The sequence below is a fragment of the Perca fluviatilis genome, chromosome 12 (genome assembly GCF_010015445.1).
Source record: "Perca fluviatilis chromosome 12, GENO_Pfluv_1.0, whole genome shotgun sequence".
NCBI lineage: Eukaryota > Metazoa > Chordata > Actinopteri > Perciformes > Percidae > Perca > Perca fluviatilis.
The window spans coordinates 22,912,875-22,935,054 of record NC_053123.1 but is presented as its reverse complement, the minus strand read 5'-3'; the positions used below and the strand labels follow the sequence as shown (position 1 = coordinate 22,935,054).

Below are 22,180 nucleotides of genomic sequence, written 5' to 3'. Positions count from 1 at the left end.
GTGGGCTGCAGTGCTCACATCCTGTCTGTGACTGACATCACTACACGTATGGGGAATGACTTCAAACCCCAGGTAATATGTAGCAGCACGGGGGCACAGCTCTTAAACCCTTGAGCCAGCAGCTGAGAGCAGGACACCCAGAAAGTGACCACCTGCTGCCTCTCTGTCAAGCTCTTAGATGTGGAGAGACAGATTCGATTCTTATCAATACAAAGCACCTACACGGCCAAACAATTCTCTACCGAGGTAACCTGATGGGTTATCGGTAGCTGGTATTTTTCTCATCAATCATGGGCTAATGCTCTCTGTTTCGTCTCAACCGAAACTGTTCTGCTGTTCTCCCACAAAGTGCTCTAGGGGATATATTAGGGGCCAGGATATTATTGATATGTTATGAATGGAAATCAATAATAACTGAATGCTAATTCATCATGATTTCAAATATTAAGTGGCCTGCACACACTGCACACACAGCTGTGGCAGCAACACAAAGCCCTTGTAACCTAGCAACAGCTTCTCCATAACAAGACCACTTTATTTCTAGGTATGTCGAACCAGAGAGCCCTGATACTGTATGTGGGCCATGAAAACCTTGCATGAGGTAACTCCATTATTCCTAACATGGTCAATATGCTGTCTATTTGAACATAAAACTCAAAAATAAGATTCAGTTGTGCATTTTAAGTAAAACAAACTAAACATTCCTGGTGCAAATTTAACAACGATCACAATTCTTGTAGTGACAATTAACATCTTTTCTGTGATTTATTCATATTGAGTGATGAAAAAAAAGCAACACAGATGTGACAGAGAGCACTGTGAGAGAGTAGAGGCATGCATGAGATACAGTAGAGGAAAAAGATGGAGTTGTGATAAGTGTTTGCGGAGGAAGACTATAAGTGTGGTGTGTTGTATTTGTCTGTGTGTATTTGCGTATGTGTGCAAGAGAGAGAGCAATTGCTTATGTGTGTGTTTGTGAGAAAGAAGGGTATGGGAGGATTAAGGGAAATTGAGAGACGTACTGTAAAGGGGCAGGGGCAGAAAGAGATAGATAAGATTTAGATTTTCCCATGTGACCCTCCTCCCCAGAGCAGTGGCTACATCTGCACAATCACCCCCAGCCAGACCGGACTCTCTGCTGGCCCCAGTCACCTCCACGAAAACCCCCCAATGCATTCCTGCTCCAGCTGTGGCTCTCCCCTCTTCTTGGTTCTTTTCCTCTTCCTGCTTACTACCATGCTCTCCGACCACTCCTCTTAGCCCCCACACTCACTCACTCTCTCACTCACTTGCTTAGGCCTGGGAGTAATTATGAGCCCATTGCCAGGAGGAGGAAAGACAGAAAGGAAAGCAGGGAAAAAAAAGGGAATTGTCTGGAAAACAACTGCTCTCTTACCCCTTGTTCCGATTCCAGGGGCTCAGCTTTGACTCGGACTGCAGGCATTCCGTCAAGCATTAACATCCTGTTTCTTAGGCTGCCTGCAAAAGGAAACAAGAGGAGGTGTAAGACGTGTGTTTTAGCATGACTAAGCAGGTCCCACACTCAGTTATCCACGTATGCACATCTACGATGTTGTGCCTGCACCCACTGAGAAATAAACACATTTTAAATAGACACAAATTCATGTTTCACAACCATCAGAAGCTGATGGACAAGAAATGCACACAAACTGTGGAAACTCAGTCAGTGCACAACATGACTCTTCTCCATAATAAAGATTTCCAGTTGCCTGGTGGGCTGTTGCAAGGCTAATAACACTTAATGCTGAATAAAATCCTCTTAAGACTTATATGGAATACAAACACTGGGTTTGATATATAGTTACGCAACAGCAATGGCAACAGAACAGCCACGCAACATGTCCTCTCTAACCACTGATTTAATAAAATAATTGATACTTGGAAATAGAAGTGAAGTTTTGATCCGTTTGACACTTCTAAAGATAATATTTTATACTCATGATGATACACGTAATATTGATACCACAATATGACACTTAGACACATGCAACCACACACAAAAACACACTTTTTAGTACATATATACAGTACATTCTTCCCTCTGCTGCCTGTGAGCACTGTGCCTCTGCAAAGTAGGCAGCAGTGCCCGGCTCCTTAGCTCCGTGCTGTGGCTTTAAGAGGGATACTCAGGTGGAGCCAATGACAACAATGCATGTTCCGTATCCCTCAGTTGGGGCCGACCTGAGGTAACCCTTCCTCTTATTATTTTAGCAGCAGTACATGGAGGAATGCAAGCAAGGCAAATAGACTCTAAACATCTCTATTACTCTCCACTGCTGGCACCAGAAGCAAGATCTGTGGCCCAATCCGTGCACTCAGCAGCGCTGCAGCCACCATAGCCACTCTCGTGCGGAGAAAAAAAGAAGCTCAGCCATACCCTTTCTCTGCAGCTGGTTGCCCAATCATCAGACTAAACTACTAACACTACATCCATGTGACTTGTCCAATAATCAAGATTTTTTTACTCACCAGAAAATCCACTCAAGACAGTCATCAAAAACATTTCATTTTACAGATTTCAATACGAATTTGCAACAGAAAAATCATTTAAAGCCACATACTGTTCCACTACCTCTTAGATTCTCAGGCAAAAGGCTAATCCTGACTGTGTTTGTGTGTGAGGGAGGTAGAGAAAGAGGGATTTACTCTCTCAATCTGCAACCCCCCCAGATCTCCCCTCTCAGGTCTAAGTCCCTCAGGTACCCTGGCTGTGCTGCTTTTGTATTGTTGTCCAGGATGTCCTTCGGCTTCAGGTCTTGGTAGGCCCAGATAGCGTTACCATAGTAACAGCTGGGCGGGTGGAGCTGCAGCCTCAGTCCAGCCTCAAGCCATGTGTTGAGGAGAAGAAGAGAGAGGAGGCAGAAAGTGAGGCATGTTTTCCTCAAGATGACCATCATTCTGGCAGAGGCATTTTCTGCTTCTCTGAAAGGATATATATTTTTCAGAAGAAGGCCCTTCAGATAAAATCAGATTTTCTCATGGGGAAAATTTCACTTTTTTATGCCTCAAAAAAGTTTACCTCATTCAAACGTATTTATTCTCTGTGATAAATGCGTGCACTCCTGTAACCAGAAAAATAAAAACACCTTTCCTTTTTTTAAAACACATTTCTTGAAATCAACATTTCCCAGTGTGCCTACAGTCCAGCTAATCCAGTGGTTTGTGATGACCTTCCTAATGAACTGGCCTGCAGCAGGCTATTCATAGGAAATCAATGGCCATTACATACCTCTGCTTGTGACTGTAATGGCCAAAGAGCTAACAGCAGTGAGAGAGACCTAACACTGAGTAATGATCAGCTAACAGGGGGGCACTGTGTATTGAAGAGGTTATGTCAAAACGCTTTGACCGATGTCAACTGTCAACTGCTTTTGCTTCTAGTAAAAGGAATATGTCTGCCAGTTAGTACTTCAGTTATCACAAACAAAAAGATAACAAAATGAACAAAGATTTGAGAGGTCAAGAGTTTGAAATTAAGAGAATTTGTTCAAGGTAATAAACCAATACGTATCCAGTATTCTCTAACACTAAATTTGGTCTGCTGGCGGCAGGCTTAGGCAACCAGCAGTGTGCTGTCCATCAGCAGTATGAGGCTCTGTGTGTGGGAGATGGAGAGAGGGAGGGGGGTTAGAGGGAAACAGGGTAGATTAAGATCACCTTTCCATTTGCTGCACTCTGAAATGAAATGGCCATCCCAGGTGTGTGGGGGAGTTGGATGGAGAGAGGAGAGCAGTGGAGTGTTGAGGCATCTCATTTCTCTCTCATACCCGCCCCGCCCTCCCATCCCCACCAAAATCCCTAGAATGAAAAAAAAAAGAAAAAAAATGGTAAAAGGTAGCAGGTGAAGACTGAGACCAGTCCTAGCAGCAAAGTGATTGAAATATACATATTTCAGTGTCTGCTGCTCTCTTCGCTTTTCTGTTTGTGCGTCTGCTAATGCATTTCGAAATATAAACTGAAACTCCCACCAAATAGCCGCATCTATGACCTCAGGTCCACTATCTCAAAGTTCGCTGATGGCTATCAACTCTGTGCTGATGGAGGCGATAGCAACTAGCTAGAGCGGAAGGATAAAGCCCAGGCAAACCAACCCTGAACAGACTAGCTGAATCAATTAGAGGTGACAAACTTCTCTAGAAAGCAGCACGGTGGCTCAGTGGTTAGCGCTTCTGCCTCACAGCAAGAAGGTTCTGGCTTCGAACCCAGGTCGTCCCAGGCCTTTCTGCGTGGAGTTTGCGTGTTCTCCCCGTGCTTGCATGGGTTTCCTCCGGGTGCTCTGGTTTCTTCCCACCATAAATACATGCATGCAACTAGGACTACAGTTGAAAATTAGCTGACTGGCTAACACTGGTGCATTTGATGTCAATGTTTCAAAAGGAAACTGGAAATCTAACAAGCCTACAAAACCAATCAGCCAGTGCAGGTGGTGCTCGATGGTGTTTTAAGCCCCCCAATGTCTCCTTCCAGGCAGTGCTGCGACCGTTGACTTAAAGTGATGGTTCGGAGTAATTTCACCCTAGGGTCCTTTGCACCATGACCTCGAGCCAAACACCCCCCCAGAAGCTTTTTTCACCTGGGTCTAACATTGGGAGAGTTAGCGTAGAGTAGCGTTATCAGCTGAATAGCTTAGCGCAGGGGCTAATGGATCCACGTTTGTATCTCGTAAATGACCTCACTAATAATACCCGAAATGATACCAAACATCTACACTAGTACAAATAGGTTATGTACTGTTATGGAAAGTTTGTAAGTACACCAGAAGTTTATGTAAATAACACTTGCCTACTGGCTTCTGCTCTCTGCTGTTGTTGCTGCTGTAAGACGAGTGCTTAGGGCCGTCTACAAATTACAACACCGAAAAGAGATGCAACAAAAATAATTTTTAATTTAACTTTTTTTTTTAAAGTAAGTGCTGTAGTATAACTAGCAGAAGACAAGTAATAATTGAGGTAAGTTTGGAGACATTACCTTATTTAATCATTAAATTAATACATATTTTTGTTGTATCTCTTTTCGGTGTAGTAATTTGTAGACGGTACCTAAGCACTCGTTTAACTGCAGGTAGCAGCAGCAGCAGCAGCAGCAGCAGAGATGAGAAGCCAGCAGGCAAGTGTTCATAAACTTCTGGTGTACTTTCAAACTTTCCAATCCATCATTTTATGAGTGCATAACATATTTGTACTAGTGTAGACGTTTGGTATCATTTCGGGCATTATTAGTGGGGTCATTTACGAGATACAAACATGGGTCCATTAGCCCCTGCGCTAAGCTATTCAGCTGATAACGCTACACTACGCTAACTCTCCCAATGTTAGACCCAGGTGAAAAAAGCTTCTGGGGGCATGTTTGGCTCGAGGTCATGGTGCAAAGGACCCTAGGGTGAAATTACTCCGAACCATCAATATAAAAGGCACCTAACCCTAACCATTGCCTAATCCTAGTGACTTCCAGGAGACGTTGGGGGCTTAAAACACAGATAAACTACCTATGCTGTGAGTTCATGTTCTCTCAGGACATGCGAGTGTGAAGACAAATCCTGCTTAACATTGTGTTTTGCTCACACTGCAATGAAAGACATTTTTTGTTAAAGTGAAAGAAAAGCAAAGAAACTCATGAAACAATATGTAGTATCTGGCTGTGTGTACCATCTCCTCTCTCTCTCTCTCTCTCTCTCTCTCTCTCTCTCTCTCTCTCTCTCTCTCTCTCTCTCTCTCTCTCTCTCTCTCTCTCTCTCTCATGTGCACATACTTGCACACTAACACACAAACATCACACACCCTGAAACAGACGGGCCCCGCCAATGCTTTGTTCCCATGTCGAGCGCCCAGAGCAACTGGGTGCATCTGTGTCACAGAGGCTGGACCTGCTGCCACGAGCTGGGATGGAAGAGAGATGGAAATGGGTAAGGGAAGGGAAGGGGGCACTGAATTACGAGAGATATATGAGGAAGTGTTAAGGAAGGTGATAGCAAGAGAAGTGAGTGAGGGTGGGGGCTCTTTGAAGAGCACAGAGTTGCTGGCAGGAGCAGTGGTTAGGGAAGCAACCAAGGGGTTGAAGAGGTTGAGGAGGGGGGGAAGGGTGTTTAGTGGGGAGGAGGAGGGGCGGGAGTCAGAGAAGAGAGAGAGGGTAGAGAGGGGATATGGACCTGAGCCAAGGCCCGGTCGAGCGCAAAGCACACGGTGCAAGAATGCCAACAGACCCCCTCCCACCCGGTCCTCTACCAAAGAGAAGAAAGAAAGAAAGAAAAAGGGAAAGCAAGAGAAGGAAACAGCAAGGAAAACATTTCAAAATGTTGCAAATCAGGAAAAAACGATTAACTAGTGGGATTAGTGCAAATGCACAAAAAAAAAAAAAAAAGGACAGAGCTGTAGGTGATATGAGATGAGCATGTCCTGTGTTCTGCCAGTATTGTGTGCCGCTGGCCTCTTTGCTGCGGCTCACTTCCCTCTTCTTTGCCCCTGGACACCCAAATGTGACACATTGGCCTGATAACCAGCCTACAACTTCTAGCTTACCAGCACACTCTTCCGCTTCTTCTCTTTTGAGTCACTGAGTAGTGCAACTTTTAGAAAAGTAGCGAAAGCTGTCTACATTCATAAACATGCTTGTCTGAAAAATAGGATTTGCTGAGTGACACTTTGCAGACTCCAGGAAATAAAAGTCTAATATATGTTTAAGAGAACATTTATCTTGTTTGCTAGCAGTGTAGACAGTATAGAGCCACAGCTGAATCACAGCTGATTTTCGATCTCAACCTCAGTCTGCTTCATGTTAAGCTGTGTCTGCTCATGACCTCATCTTGTTGGCCTCATTCTGGTCTTGAGAGCTCATTCAAATAGTTCCCTGCAGAGTTACTGCTTAAAGAGTAACTGCACCCAGGCAAAGAACAGCAGTTTGAGTGGTCAAAGATTTTAAAAAACACTTGAACCTTCAACCCATGGTTGAGGTCAGTCCTGAACTACAAAGCCAAAACCCATAAACTACATATTTGTCACTAGAATCTAACTTTTTGAAAACTTTTTCACTGTGTAGAAACTAATATGCCTTAAATAAGTGTGTGCCTTGTGTGATGTAAAAACAAACTGCATTGAAAATAGTAAACAGAGGTAAAAACAAACTGCTAGCTTAGCAAGAGCTAATTTGCCAACATGTTTCCTGTAAAAAAAAAAAATCTATTTTGATGATCCAAACTGTTTCTAAATGAGTTTTTATACCACATAAGCCTTAATAAGGCACTGGCTAAATGTGGGTGGAAAGCTAAAAGCTACCTAACTTAGATTAACTTTGGGGGGTAATAATCACCTTCATCATCATCATCATCATCATCATCATCATCATCATCATCATCATCATTATTATCATTACTACACACTTTGGCCTACTAGCCTGCAAACTTCAAACCTGTTCTTCTAAATTTCACAGTTTGTAGTTACTGTTGTCTGCCTTTGTAAGGCAGAGGGCTGCAATGCCTTTCCTCCACACAAGATCTAATGTGGAGTTACCCTTTAAGAGGAACAACTGGAAAACTCAAAAATGACTGACTTAAGCTCCCACGGTTTTCTTACTCTGTTTAAACATGAACTCTAAAATTCCCTAAATGTAAGTACTTCTAGCTTCTAAATCAGAGATCTTCAACAGGGGCACACACACACACACACACACACACACACACACACACACACACACACACACACACACACACACACACACACACACACACACACACACACACACACACACACACACACATATATACAGTTACTGTTCCACATTTTAACATTAAAACATGATGTATAAATATATAAATATGTCAACAATTATTATTTTAACACCTTACCTTAGTATTGTATGTTCCATAAAAAGGTATATCTAAAGGCCCCTAACAGCCCTACACGTTATTGTAGGCCCAGTTTAATATGCAGATTGTATACATTATATAGTAAGGGGTCCCTGCTCTGTCTCACTTTCAGCTGAGGGGTCCTTGGCCTAAAAACGTTGAAGACCCCCGTTCTAAATACTTATACCAGCAATTTAGTATTGCACTTACATAGAGTGTACACTCACAAGAGAAAGAGTACCAGCAGAGGCGGAGATATCCTGACTTTTAGTCCTAATGGATCAAACTTTAAAAACCAATTAGATCCTACATTTCTCATAATGCAACCAATACTTTAAAAAAAAAATGTCATTAGACCATCCCTGCCAGATAAATATCCACATCCAATTGATGTCCCACATTTGTAACAAAGAAATTATAACGTAATAAATTTGTCGCCAGCCTCGGATGACATCATCAGGGCTTATTTTGTCAGACCTGACAAAACTCCCTCCAGAGCCACAGAAGACACATAACCACTGCTTTTACAGGCTGAGTAGTGCTCCCCATGACGAGTTAACTGACCTTTATGTATAAAATTGGTGGAGTTTCCCTTTAAAGACTTTCTAACCCCAAACAGCACATACCAGGTATACAGAGAGGATGCTGTTTTTTATGGTGTGTTTGTGTGTGTGTGTGTGTGTGTGTGTGTGTGTGTGTGTGTGTGTGTGTGTGTGTGTGTGTGTGTGTGTGTGTGTGTGTGTGTGAGAAAGGTGGCGATGTGTGTTCCCACTCAGACTTCAATCCTGGATGTACTGAGATGGACATAGTCTTTTTTTCTAATCATTCCTGGCACTCTGTGAATGGTCTCAGAATTTCCATTTCATAAGCCGTATTTTCCTTGGCAGGAGCAGCAAGCAAAGTCTTTTGGATGTTTCTGGGACATTTTTGAACGGGGCTCAAGAGAGCAGAGTGCTGCTACCTCGCTGCTCATAGAAGCGTGGACTTCTTTAACCCCCGACAAGCACAATGGAATCAAACCACAGTTTATATTCACTACCTTTTAAAAAAAAAGTTCCCTTTAGGGTTAAAACCCCCTTAGAGATGCACTCAACTGATGCACTTTACCTCAAAACACCCTGCCCTTTTACTCTGGGAATAAATCAGCTCCACAGAGGGAAAATAGCTTCTTTTTCTTCATGAAAACAGTTATTATTAGACAGAATACACTTCTTCTCCAAACTTGGGGAGCTTATCAGGTCCCATCAATTCAAACTGAATGTCATCCTCTATCTCTCTGATGCTATCCGGGCTTCACTTGTTGTTGAATTTGATGTAGTGTACATGAATGACTAGGCTCCCTACTGTACTCATACGCACAGCCTTAATTCAAAAAACATCTAATGGTTCTGTTTCTTGGCATCACAAAAGTCTGCGGCACGATAAACACATAATAGAGGATCATTTTTTTTAAAGAGCCCTTCACCATGCAACAAGACTTATGGATATGCCTTGCATGTCCACTCTTAAGGAGGGAGAATGTCATCAACAAAATGCTTGTCAAAAATGTCATGTACATGAAAAAATAAGAATTTATAAACCCAAAGACACAAAGGAGAATAGACTGAGACAGCCCAAAAGATGGACACTAAAACCATTTGCACAGCCTGAATGGAGATGGCAAAGTGTGAGCATTGATCTGATTGATCCATACGTCAGAATACAAATCAAGCTCCATTGTGGTGAAACACAGCTTTGACAAAAACCTAAAAAAAAAATAAAAAATGCACACATTTGACCTAGTTTAGAAAAACAGGCACAACTGGAACTTTCCACAGATTAACGACCTTTGCTTTTATAGTTTAAATAATCTATTTTATAGTAGACAGCAAGTTATTGAATTGTGTGCAATGCAGAATGGATGCCATGTAAGGTTAAATAAGCTTGGGTCCAGGGGGTTTGATACAGTATGTGGAAATGGGCTCAGCAACAACGTGACGTGCCAAATTTTTTAGCCCTGCACAATGACCTCATTATGTAAGTTCCTGTACACATCTCATACAAAAATGTTCCTTCATTTACAGTATACAGTCTGATATAATGTAAATTGTGTGTGTGTGTGTGTGTGTGTGTGTGTGTGTGTGTGTGTGTGTGTGTGTATGTGTAGTGCGTGTGCGTGTGTGTGTATGATAAAGAGCAGTGAACTCATGTTCTTGCCTCAGCACCTGGGAGGAAACAAGCTCCATTTATAGAGAGTTGATACCCGTGTAAATACACACACACACACACAACACACATTTGCACACTAGCAAGGCCCACGGAAGTTCCCATATTCTGGTGGATTGCCCTTGGGTCCTTGCTATTTCTGCCAGGGGGATCCTGTGTCAGTAATCCTGTCGGGATGAGGGGGATGAGGCCGCCGGATGGAGCTCAAGTCCACTGCCTTCACTAGCACACAAACATACACATGAAAATAATTTTTGGGAACATTTTGCTGAGTTGGCACTACATACAGATCCACAACTGTGTCAGTATGCTTCTTTTCTTTTCTTTTTTTATAAAAAGGTGATCAAACAGTGGGCAGAAACGCAGCTAAACATACTGAACAAAAATGAAAAAAATTACATGTCACTGTCAACAGCCTGTTTGAACCATTTGTTCAAAAAGCTACAAAAAGCTAAGCACTGTAATTCGTAAGCATTCCACATTTTTGTTGCTGTATTCGCCGCATTGACGGCCGCTGTATAATAAAGGCTCTTTTACACTGGACACAGCCCAGCTGGCGCGTGCAAATGTGACGTCATGGGACTATTTATACCCGCGCTGGTGCTCGCGACACTAGTTGCAGTCTTCTCCTGAACAGCGGTGGCGCTAATGAGCAAAGGCTACCGACGTTGCTCTTTCTACGGACTAGAAGAAGAAGAAACGGCAGAACTGGCAGCAGCATTGCCGTCAATGCTTCGATTTGATTCGATGAGCTACTTGGTGGGATCAAGCCTTTCATTCACCATAAAAGAGCTCATCTTAACCCAGTAAGTTTACATGAGAGACTTGCAGTCACTCTGAGAGTCCTGGCATCCGGTTGTCGGCGAACTCGTTCAGGCATCCTGTTTCCGCTTTGTCGCGCGCCGCTGAAAAGAAAAGAACCGTGCGCGACCTCGGCTCGCGCACCATAAATCGGGTGCGCCGGCAGGATATTACGTGATTTTGAAGTCACGATGGCACGCTCCATGCGTCTAGAATAATTCACGTTTAATGCGGCTGGCCACATTGGAAGGTGTTTGGGGTGGATGGCTAGGCGTTAACATACAGGACTTTCAAGCCAAAGAGTGGAGTTCGCTTCCCAGGGAAAACTAAAGCCTTTCACCCGGGAAATGCGTGTTTTAATCCAAACCACAATCTTTTTCCTAATCTTAACTGGTCGTTTTGATGCCTAATCTCAATTTTTGTCACGGCAAAACACTCATATTTTGTGGACTAAATTTAACCGTAATGTCCGCCGAAACGTCCGGCAGCTCGCGGTGCTTTGTACCCGGCTCAAAGTCACCTATTTTCGGGTAACTGAACCACCAACTACCGCTGATACAATGGAGGTCGGCGTCACGAAGCTCTGTAGCGGCTTAAACGTCACGTGACCAGCCAGCGGTCTCCTAATTTCGTAGGATATCATACGTTTTCGTGTGCATACATTTTCGTACGATATCATACAGACCCGTTCATGAGAATGCGTTACAGCCAGCCTGTCAAACACTCAGCCCAAACACACTTATTCAAACCAAGCAGGTGACAGGTAAATTGTGTCAGTAATGATACTTAAACCAGATATGTCTCTAGTGTCTCTTTAAAATGTCGAACGTTAGGATAAATAACTCAACAACTTGAATTTCTATATTCCTGTCTTAAATATCAGTTTTTTTTATAGGTCAAAAGAGAAAATATTTTGTGAATTTGTTTTCTGTTTTTCTTTGTGAAAGCTCCCCACCTCCACCAATAACACCTCTTCCACCCCATTTCGGGTCTTGTGAAACTGTGTGAAATAAAGAAGCTACTTATTCCGAGAGGAAAAGAAGACTTGTCGCTGTCTGGTTTGTCTGTGTCTCCGTCTGTGTGTCAAATGCACTTCTTATAAAGCTGACTTCCTGAGTCCCCCACACACACACGCACGTGCACACACACACACACACACACACACACACAGACACACACACCTTGTGACCTCAGCCTGCAACCACAATGAACCATATTTATCTTAGATTAAGACACACACACACACACACACACACACACACACACACACACACACACACACACACACACACAACTCTGTCTCTCAATATTGCAGCTCTGCTCATGAAAGAAGAATATAGATGCCCATTCAACACAAACAGACACCCACACACACCTACTGTGTGCACACACGCTAACACGCACAAATACACACACACACTCCTCCACAGTGCTCTAGAGAGAGGTAAACAGAAGAGTCTGACATCCTCTTGCATCATGTACCTCAAATGCAGCAGAGAAACAGCTAAACAAGCTGTGACTGTGACAGCTCTAAAGTGAGGTGGCATTACTCAAGTGAGCGTCGACTTAGAAGTCAAAGCAATTTGTGACACTATTCTAGACAGTTTATGTTCAATTGAAGATCATTTTGATGTAATCATGAGAAAGAATAAGTTAAATATTCTGTGCGAGGGCTGGATTTAGTTCGGCACTAAAGAAACCACAAATAGATGCCACAAAACAGCTCTTAAAGAGCCAATACCCTATGAGGTCTTCTTGCTTCAACATAATCGGGTGACCTCTCTAGAACACCCTTCACAGAAACACACACACACACACACACAAACACACACACACACCTCAGTAAATGCAGTAGGGTCAGTGGCTGTGCATCTAAAATAGCCTCTGACACAAAAACCTCACTTGTACCAAAGGAGGGGGAGGTGAGGCCGAGCAAACCAGGATAAACGTGTGTTAGTAATTGCCGCCAGCTTTCAGGAAGATACCGCAATACTCTTTGCATGTTTATAGTAAAGTTTACACACTGTAGGGCTGAACTGTATATGCGCATGGGAGAACGGTAGATAGATAGAAAGAGGTTAGCTCCAGTGAATCAATAAAAAATGCACTCAGTGACTCTGTTCCGTCTCTTATTTACTCTCAGTTCACAGGTCCTAGGTTGAGGTGACCACACTGCAGGGCTTGGTAATCATCTCTAACATCGTGGGTACAGTCTTGTACAGAATTTACAGTAAATAAAACACTTGAAAACCAGTGAATAAGTTCTTGTGAACGTTTTAATAGCTACGGTGTATGGAAACCACTACAACATTTTGTAGACAGACTGTGTTAAAAATAAAACCACACGAGAATATATTGTAAAGGTGTAAGCAAGTGAATCAGGACACCCAGTCATTGCTCGTCTCATGCAAAGGTTATAGCTGCTTCTACTGGAGCAGAGGGTCAGAGTGAAACCCTGCTCTCATCTCTTGCCCTAACAGGGAGAGGTGGGATACATTAGATTAGAATCCTCACAATAACCTGCATCCTTCCCACCATCACTACCACCACTAACCACCCACATACTCTCTTTCTTTTCCTCCCCATCCCCAAGGGATGCCAGTACACTACTGCCCTAATGGGGGATTCTTTGAGTAGGCTACTGCCTTTTATCCCCTTAGGCTCTGATAGTGCATGTGTGCTTGTGTTACAACATGTATGTCTGAATGTGTGTGTGTGTGTGTGTGTGTGTGTGTGAGCGATCCCCCTTCCCCCAACATATGCACTGTGTACGTACTACTCACAATAGCTTGTCTACTGAATGCATCACAGCACATGTGCACTCACATGCACTCTCAAAGATCGACCTAGATGTTTTACAATAACTGTACAATGCGAGCATGCAGAGGCACCAATACCACTGACTCATCTACAGTATCTACTTTAAACAAGTCACAAGCACTTTAACACACTTTTTTTGCTTTTCTCCCTGTGCCTTTTCTTCCCCACTTGCTATCTCTTGTGATACAAACAAAGCTATGCATGCAGGCATTCACACAATCACGTGCATTTCACTTGAATAGTCTTCCTCTTGATGCAGCATCATGACGTGACTACCCTATCTAACCTCACTTTGTGCTGACACAACCAAATCCACTGTAACGCACGCCAAATGGAAACAGACACTAACGGACCAACCAAAACATTCCAATACACTGACACTCACTACATCAAATGTGTGCACAGTTATTTTCGCTCACCGAGTTTTTCCCCTTGGTTTGACCCATTCCAGCTCTCCAACACCACTCAATAAAAGCCAGCAGCTGTGTTTACCTCTATTACTCATCTACTCACGCCTTTTTCAATTGATGCTTTGCCATGCTGATACCTGGTTAAAGCAGCTAATTGAGAGAAGTTACGTTATATAGCTTGAACCTGCATTCGGTTTAGTTCTAGCCAAAGAGACTGTGGAATGCCACAGGCACCCCAAATGGATTCCACATGTTGTTTGCATAATTTCCTCTCCTAACAGTTGACCTACAGTACAATCCCTGCAGCATCCTTACACAGGTCTGCTGAAACCATCGGCATTGACGCTGGAGAGATGCAGCTCTCCAAAGATTCTGTAAAGGGAAACTCTTTATGTAAAACCAGCTTTAAAAAGAGTCCAAAACACTCAGAAAATGCTGACATTGAATGCTCTCCTGTCCTCCTCTCTTGGCTTTCTTCCTTTTCTTCTTCCCCTTGTTCACCAACCATATTTGGCTAAAGTAAAATACACACTTGGTTGACAGGGGAAACATCTCCACAGATAGACAGGCCTTCCATTGACATACCTTTCCATCCTAGCCATGGAAACATGTCAAGCAACCTTAAAATCAGAGTCTGGGGAAAGCTCTGCTAAATGAGTCACTTCCAGTAAGCACTGATTGTGCTACTCTGTAGATGGTGTCATTACAGAAAGAAAAAAAAACTTGGATCACTGCACTGGTCAGGCAACATCATCTTAAATTCTGCCTCCCTATGTTGGTTTGTTAGCAATTTTAAAGATAAGCTAGGTTGCTCGAGAGAGGGTTCAAACAATAATAGGCTCCTTATAAGACTTCAACAGAGCAATGCAGCAAAAAATCAAAATACTCACAGTGATGTTTGACAAGCTCTAATCACCCATTTTATATTGTAGTCCTTTCTGTCTGTGATCATTATTTAGACTATCAAGGAGTCACTGGCTGTTGCACAATACTTTCCGTTCTCTCTCTCTCTCTCTCCCTCTCTCCCTCTCTCTCTCTCTCTCTCTCTCTCTCTCTCTCTCTCTCTCTCTCTCTCTCTTTCTCTCTGTCACAAAACACACATGCTCTAGCACTCCATGTACACCCTTAACTCAATTTTGGTAAACAAACGTGGGCTGGACACTGGGGTCAAAGGTTGAATCCACAAGAGAAATCGCAAAGGGAGAGAACATTTTGTCATCTTCTGACATGATGAAATAACAGCTCGGGGAGTTCAGCTCACAGCCATCGCCTATTAATATTTGTCTTATTTCACATGCAGGCAGTTTGACGTAACTACTAACGTATGTCTCGCTATTCACAATGAAACAACAGCAAAATAATTGCAAACATTTTGGATGTTTAATCCTTCTGATCTATGACCTTTTTGTCCTGTTGATTTTTGGGCAGGTAAATCTATCAATAACAATGTCACTCTTTGGGTGCTGTCGGTCTCACACATTGTATACTAATGCCCTTGACATGCTGGTCTATTGTAAGAGCATGTGGGTGTGTGGGGGTCATTGTGTATGTGTTGCAGGGTCTTTGCATATGACAGACTCCTGTGGCTAAAAATCTGGGTTTGACGCAACACCACCTCTTTGACCAGGATATACCACAATGCACCTTGAGCCCAGCCAACCTCTAAAATCTGTCTCACTCCTCTTTAGCTTTGGCTTACAGTCAGACCCAAATGGATCCAGCCAGATAGTGCACTGCAGTCTATCTGCAATCAATTACCATTCACTCCATAACACCCACCTGGATCAATGATACAGCAGTAAGTCAATATGCCAGCAGTTAACCCAGCAGATTAGGGGTAATACAGGGAATTTCAATCTCCCTGAATAACAGAGTGATTGTACATGTTGTTAGATTGCACATACTGGAGCATGGCACTTCATCCTGAAAGATTCAATCTGTCAACTTGCGACCAATTTGTGTGTTGTGATCTGTGGCAGACAGATGATGCCTTTAGTGGGGGAATCCTGCCGCGCAATTAAATGCGCTAGGCAGAGCGATGTTGATGGACAGATAGAGTCTATCTGTTGGTGATTGGCTTTTTAATTGAGTCCCCCCACCTGCACTGATCTCTATCATAAGCCCTTGGACCGTGTCTGGGGTGGGAGGTTGAGACATTGAAGGAATCAGGAGGGCAGTTAGGCGGCTTGATGCTATTGTAGAGGAGAACAACTAGGTACCTTATCATATTGTTCATGATCATACCCGTATAGTTTTTTATGATATAAAAAATATCAGGATTTTAACAAGTGTATGTATGTAAGTGTGTACACTTACATAGTGTATGTAAGCATTAACAAGCAAATACATACGTACGTATATACGTTATATATAGACGTTAACAACAAAAAATGACAACACAACAAACCTATTTCATCATCTCAAGCTGAAGCACCTGTTTGAGTACTAGATGATAGGTTGAATATTCATTCTGCACGTGAAAGCCAGAAATCATTTGTGGAGTATAATATAATTATATAATTATATAATATATAAATATAACCAAATTTATTGAGACTGTCCACCCAAGAAAAACAACAGCATCAGTCGTCTCAGCAAATACCCAAGAACTCTCTAATGACAAAGGCTTCTAGTTAGGCCGTTAAGGTAATAATGATGTTGAAGGCCCCCTAACCTTAACAAAGTAGTCATTTTAACCCCGACCATGATCTTCTCCTAATTCTATCCAAGTCGTTTTTGTTCCTAAACCTAACCAAATCTTTAGCCTGGAAATCCAGACCCAAATCCGAAAGATTAAGGGTCTGGCACTGAGTAATGAAAATGGCCCAACTTGAGGGGCGGCACCAAGCATGCATTTGAAAATCTCACTGCACACAATTGAATAACACTACAACCAATCACAACAATACACGGGGTGACGTATCCAGAGCCCCATACGCTTAGCTACCAGCGGAGCTAACTGGTAGTTCATGAACTTGTTCATATTTTGGGCGAACGTGAACTGAACGTACTGAATTACTGCCTGATGAACGTTACTGTGAACTCGTTCATTCTGGTGTCTGTGAACAGCACGCTCTCTCAGTTTAACTTCGTTCAATAGGGTGCCAGATTTCTATAGAGCCTTCCAGGCGAAAACCTGGTTAAAACACACCGTAAACAGGCCTTAATATGTAGCGGAAAAAAACACCCAATCTGGCAACACCAGCCACCAGTGTCACACCGCTGCATGCGTCATCAAAACAAAAAGCAGCATGGAGGCAACGAAGCAGCAAGGAGGCGTCGTATGATCATTTAAACGAGTTTTATGACAAGGTCGGAGAGGATGGGAAAAATCTTACATTTCTGTGCAAACTTTGCCCGCCGGCTTTCAAAAAGAAAATCCGCACTTCAGTCACATCCACAGCAAACCTGAAACGGCACATTGAACTGATTGGATATGAAGATGAAATCTGACGCATAGTTTCAGTGTTAAAACTGATAAAATAATTGCTGTCTGTGGTTCTATATGGGCTGTGGTAATAATTTTGAAAAATAATAGCTCGCAGCAACATATGGAAAAAAAAGAACTATGAACTAATTCATTTTTGGAACTGTGAACTTAGTTCAAAATGTTTAAGTATGAACTATGAACTGAACTAGTTCATTTTAAAATTTGTGAACTGAACTTTGAACTAGTTCATGTAGAAAGTGAACTTTCCCAACACTGCCCGCCTGTATCAGATACACCGATGTGATTGGTGCAGCACGGCTACAAGGGCATAGTTAATGAGCATCATTACTGAATGCCAGAGTGACTCGCTGAGCAAATTCAAATTGTGCTCTCGTGAGAACTCTGGATTTCCAGGGTACCAAATCTTAACCATAGCGTTAGATTGTCATGATATTGTCTTGCCGGTCAGATGGGCATCGACAAACAATGCATTTTGTTCTTTAATTTGAAGGGACTTGTTTGAATTATTGACCAAGTGTACTCCACATGACATACAGTGTAAGACAATGAAAGAAAATTGACAAATTGGTGAAGTTTTGTTTTGCTAAAGATGCCAATCCAAACATTTGAAACGGATGGCTTAAAACAACTCGGCAGAAAATGCTGTAGGAAGATGGCAGCTAGACGCACTTTGCCGATTAAAATTGATCATACATAGTCACTGACTATGTATTTTGTTAACTTTTTTCTGAGCTAACCAATCACATAATTGTTCAACTGAATTTTAGTATATACAGTACATCAGTAAGTAAATGCATCACCATTCACAGCAGTGCAACATTCAGCGCTGATTTAGACTACTTCAGCTCAGTGGAACGTACAGTCTGTTGCTTGTTCAAGCCCAACCTTGAACCTTATGTTCAGTTCAGTACAAAAACACAAGAACTATTTTTTAGGCTAATAGCTCAGCAGCCACCTGGCTGCAAGTTATCACATAAAGACTGTTTCTGTGGTTTTTGTAGTCTTTCAATATGCTTACGTACTGCGTATCACGACTAAACTTAACAATGCTTTCGGTTTGAGAGAAGCTCCACTGCTGAAGCCATTGATTCCTTAAGTGACAATGATGATTCATTAAAATCAGTTCAGTTTGAAGATTCAGTGTGAAAGATTTATTCATACATGTACTAAACGCCACTAATGACAGCTACACTATCTAGTTTTGACTATAACGCCTCCCCCTCAGACATGTGGTTCATTGTTGCAATGATTAACATTAAAGTATTCTTCAGCATTTTATTATATCGTCGTAGAAATCGTAGAAATACCCTGCAGCCTCTCTTACCTGTTTCAGAGCTTCAATATGATTCTTCGCTGTTCATGCACAGTGTCTTCTCTAAATTTGTTTGGTAATATTAGCCTGCTTATTCATGCACAGGGAGAAGGCCCCTTTGTAAATGGATTTAAGTGAGAGTTTAAATGCTTACTAATCTCACTCGCTGAACATCCGTGAGCTGCAGGGGGTCTCATCCACACACACATGACCCAACCCCCCTACTTTTTTTACTTTTTTTGATGAGACCCCCCACTTAAACGCACACAAACCGCTGTTACACAGTTAAAGGCAAGGCAGGGCCTCTCTCCACAACGCGGGGGTAAAGTCACAGAGGTCACTGCTCAGTTTCCACATCAAACCCAGAAGCAGAGGCCAGAGTCTCATCCCCCTCCCACCTTTCTCCCTCCCTCCTCCTCTCTCTTGCTCCCCTCCTTTCGCCGACCCCACACACACACACACACACACACACACACACACACACACACACACACACACACACACACACACACCCTCCTCCTCCTCCTCCTCCTCCCCCTTGCTGGATGTACAAATGCCTTTGCTGTCAGCTCTGCCCTGGTCCCCTGTAATTGAAAATAACAGCCAAGGGCCAGCCCCCGGCCACTCTACCCAACCTGGTGGCTCTCTGCTTCTCTGACAGCCACCCATCAATACCAATGACTATTACCCTGGAAGTGAGAGCGCTGCCGATGACATCCAAGACACCACCCCTGCAACACTCCCACACACACACACACACACACACACACACACACACACACACACACACACACACACACACACACACACACACACACACACACACACCACCCCCCCAGTGTCCTTCCTCCGCTACCCGAGCCTCCTAATGTTTAACCCGTTGCTAACAGCCTTGTTTCTCTGTCTCTAACCTGCTACAGTGGGCAACGGTAGGCAAACAAGCCTGTCTCTCTCTCGCTCACACACACACACACACACACACACACACACACACACACACACACACACACACACACACACACACACACACACACAACTATCTTAAGGCATGCACAAAACTCTGACAAGCAGCAAACTTTTCCAGCGATAAGTGCTAAGAGTGCGTTTGGGGCTGTCTCACTTCACACTGTCACCAAGACACTCAGTCAGTATTCTACAACACTGCTACACTGCTCAGCTGATATGTTTTGAACTTTCTTTAGAAGTAAATAAGTGAGACATATGAGATTTCACAACTGGTGCCGGCATTGTAAAGTCAGGATGCTGCCCATGCCCATGGTCATTCAGTGTATAATTACTTTTTTTCTCTTGTCATGACAGCTTATGAATTTACATTGGCAATAAGTGTTTCAGGTCCAGTCAGCAGCACCATGCATGGTCTCTTGTTTCCCCCCCACTGACAGACACCAAACACAATACCATAGGTGATCTGAGCTGTCATCTGCTTTGACAGGGAACTGACAGCTGAACGAGACACACTGATCACAAGTACAATGCCCAGCAACGTGACAAATGAAGCACACAGCAGCAGCCAGCAGAGGAACAGGACAAAAAATTGCACAGACCTTGTCAGAAGCTGCAGAGCCGTGGAGACTGTTTTCCTTTCTACAATCCTCTCTGTCTCCTCTCCTCCTCTCCCTCTCCTCTTCTCTCCTCTCCTCTCACTCTGCGTGTATGTGCTTGTGTATGTGTGTTTGTGACAATGCGTGTGTGCGAGTGAGAGTGAGTGTATGTGAGTGAGCAGCTCCCTCCCCTTCTGCCTCTCAGCTGCTCGGCTCAGGCAGTTCTCAGGAAATGAATGGGAGCGCACAGAGAACTGTTGTACTTGCAAATGACTTACCCCGAGTCACATGATCCGCTAAATGTAGGGTGGGCCGGTGGGTGGAGGCTTCATAAGCAAAGGGAAGACAATATACTCTAAGCTTTAACAGCATGCATCGAATTACACGGGGCCCCTCCGGGGAGGTTTCCGACGCGTCCGCTCTCAGTCAGCCCGAACTCACTCTCTACCCCTCCCGGAGCGCAGCGGAGAGCCCCGGGATGGGGGTGAGCACCGGAGCACCTCCCCGTTTAAAGGGGACGGAGAGGAAGGTGTAGGGAAAAGGAGAAACAGTTTATTATTATAACTGTTTGAATTATATAAGTTTAGTCGTGTGATCGTTTTTTTTTTTTTTTTGAGAATTTAAGAATGTTTTGATAGCTGTATATAATGATATTGTTTTAAATATTTTAATTTAATAACAAATCTAATAACGTAATTTACTTAGCGCTGAAAGTAACAACTGGTTGATTAATCCTTTATTAGATCAGAAAACCAGTTGGGAACTATTTTTGATAATCAAATCAGTTTTCAAGAGTGTGCGTCATAGCATATTATAGTAAACCGCACATGTTTGTATTGCAGTTGGTAGGTTAAACATATATAATATGTTGCTGACGTTACATTGGGATCTTAAAAAAGGGCATTTTCATTGTTTTCTGAGGTTTTATAGATCAAACGATTAATTAAGAGAATTATTGATTAATTGATTTACCGTTTGCTTTATAAAATGTAACAATATAGTACAAACATTGCATCCAAGTTGTCTATCAATCTAAGTTGGTATATTTAATTTGCTTGTTTGTTATACCGCAGTCTAAAACCAGAAGATATTCAATGAACTTCCATATAAGTCTATGAAAAGCAGCAAATAAATCCACGTTTTCAAAACTTGGAAGCAGTGGATTGTGGGCTGTTTTTCTTTAAATTCTCACCAGATATTTGCCTGTTCAAGTTTGCATGAACAATATCTATTATTTCTTTCCTCTCAGGTGAATTTTAGTTTCTGATCCAACAGTAAAATGCCATATTTCTGCCTGCTGTTTAAATGACCAGCCTTGAATAACATGCTGGAACATTTCCCAATAATGATTGCTTTTAAAATCTCTTCTGTGGACTGAGCTACTGTACCCATGTCATTTTCCTCCTGGTGTTCTCCAGCTTGATGAAAGGTATCTCTGTGGTATGAAAGGCTGATGCTGCTCAGCGCCCACAGCCAGTCCCCTGGGAGCTCTAATTAAGGTAAAGGAAGCAGGACTCATCTGCATGGCTGATAGAGGCCCATACCTACTCTACATTGTGCTCTATCGTGGAGCTGGAGAAGCATGATTGAGAGAGCCAGAGATGATAGAGAGACAGAGAGAGAAAAAATACTATTTTCAGTAGTACAGTGAGCCTGGTCCAACTGCTGCCCACTTAATATTCATTCTGTTTCACTTGAGATACTGTAGGTCTTGTGTTTGCAATGAATGGAGGATAAAATGGCTGGGTGGAGACGAAAGGA

The 22,180-nt window shown here is 42.9% G+C and overlaps 1 protein-coding gene across 6 annotated transcripts in view; it reads right to left on the bottom strand.

Moving 5' to 3' along the window:
- The window catches only part of klf12b (Kruppel-like factor 12b), a 46,554-nt gene extending 25,700 nt beyond the window's left edge, over window positions 1-20,854 (bottom strand). For 2 of the 6 annotated variants that reach the window (XM_039817669.1, XM_039817667.1), the window contains exons 1-2: window positions 20,423-20,677; window positions 1,397-1,479 (exon numbers count right to left, since the gene is read on the bottom strand). Coding sequence is in view for 4 of the 6 variants with exons in the window: in XM_039817667.1 (XP_039673601.1) it covers window positions 1,397-1,462 (66 nt within the window). In the remaining 2 variants the exon portion in view is untranslated. Of the gene's footprint in view, window positions 1-1,396; window positions 1,480-3,678; window positions 3,810-14,984; window positions 15,110-20,422; window positions 20,678-20,697 lie in introns of those variants that run through there. The other 4 variants (XM_039817666.1, XM_039817668.1, XM_039817665.1 and 1 more) reach the window with 4 other exon arrangements.
- Between the last annotated feature and the right edge of the window lie 1,326 nt (window positions 20,855-22,180).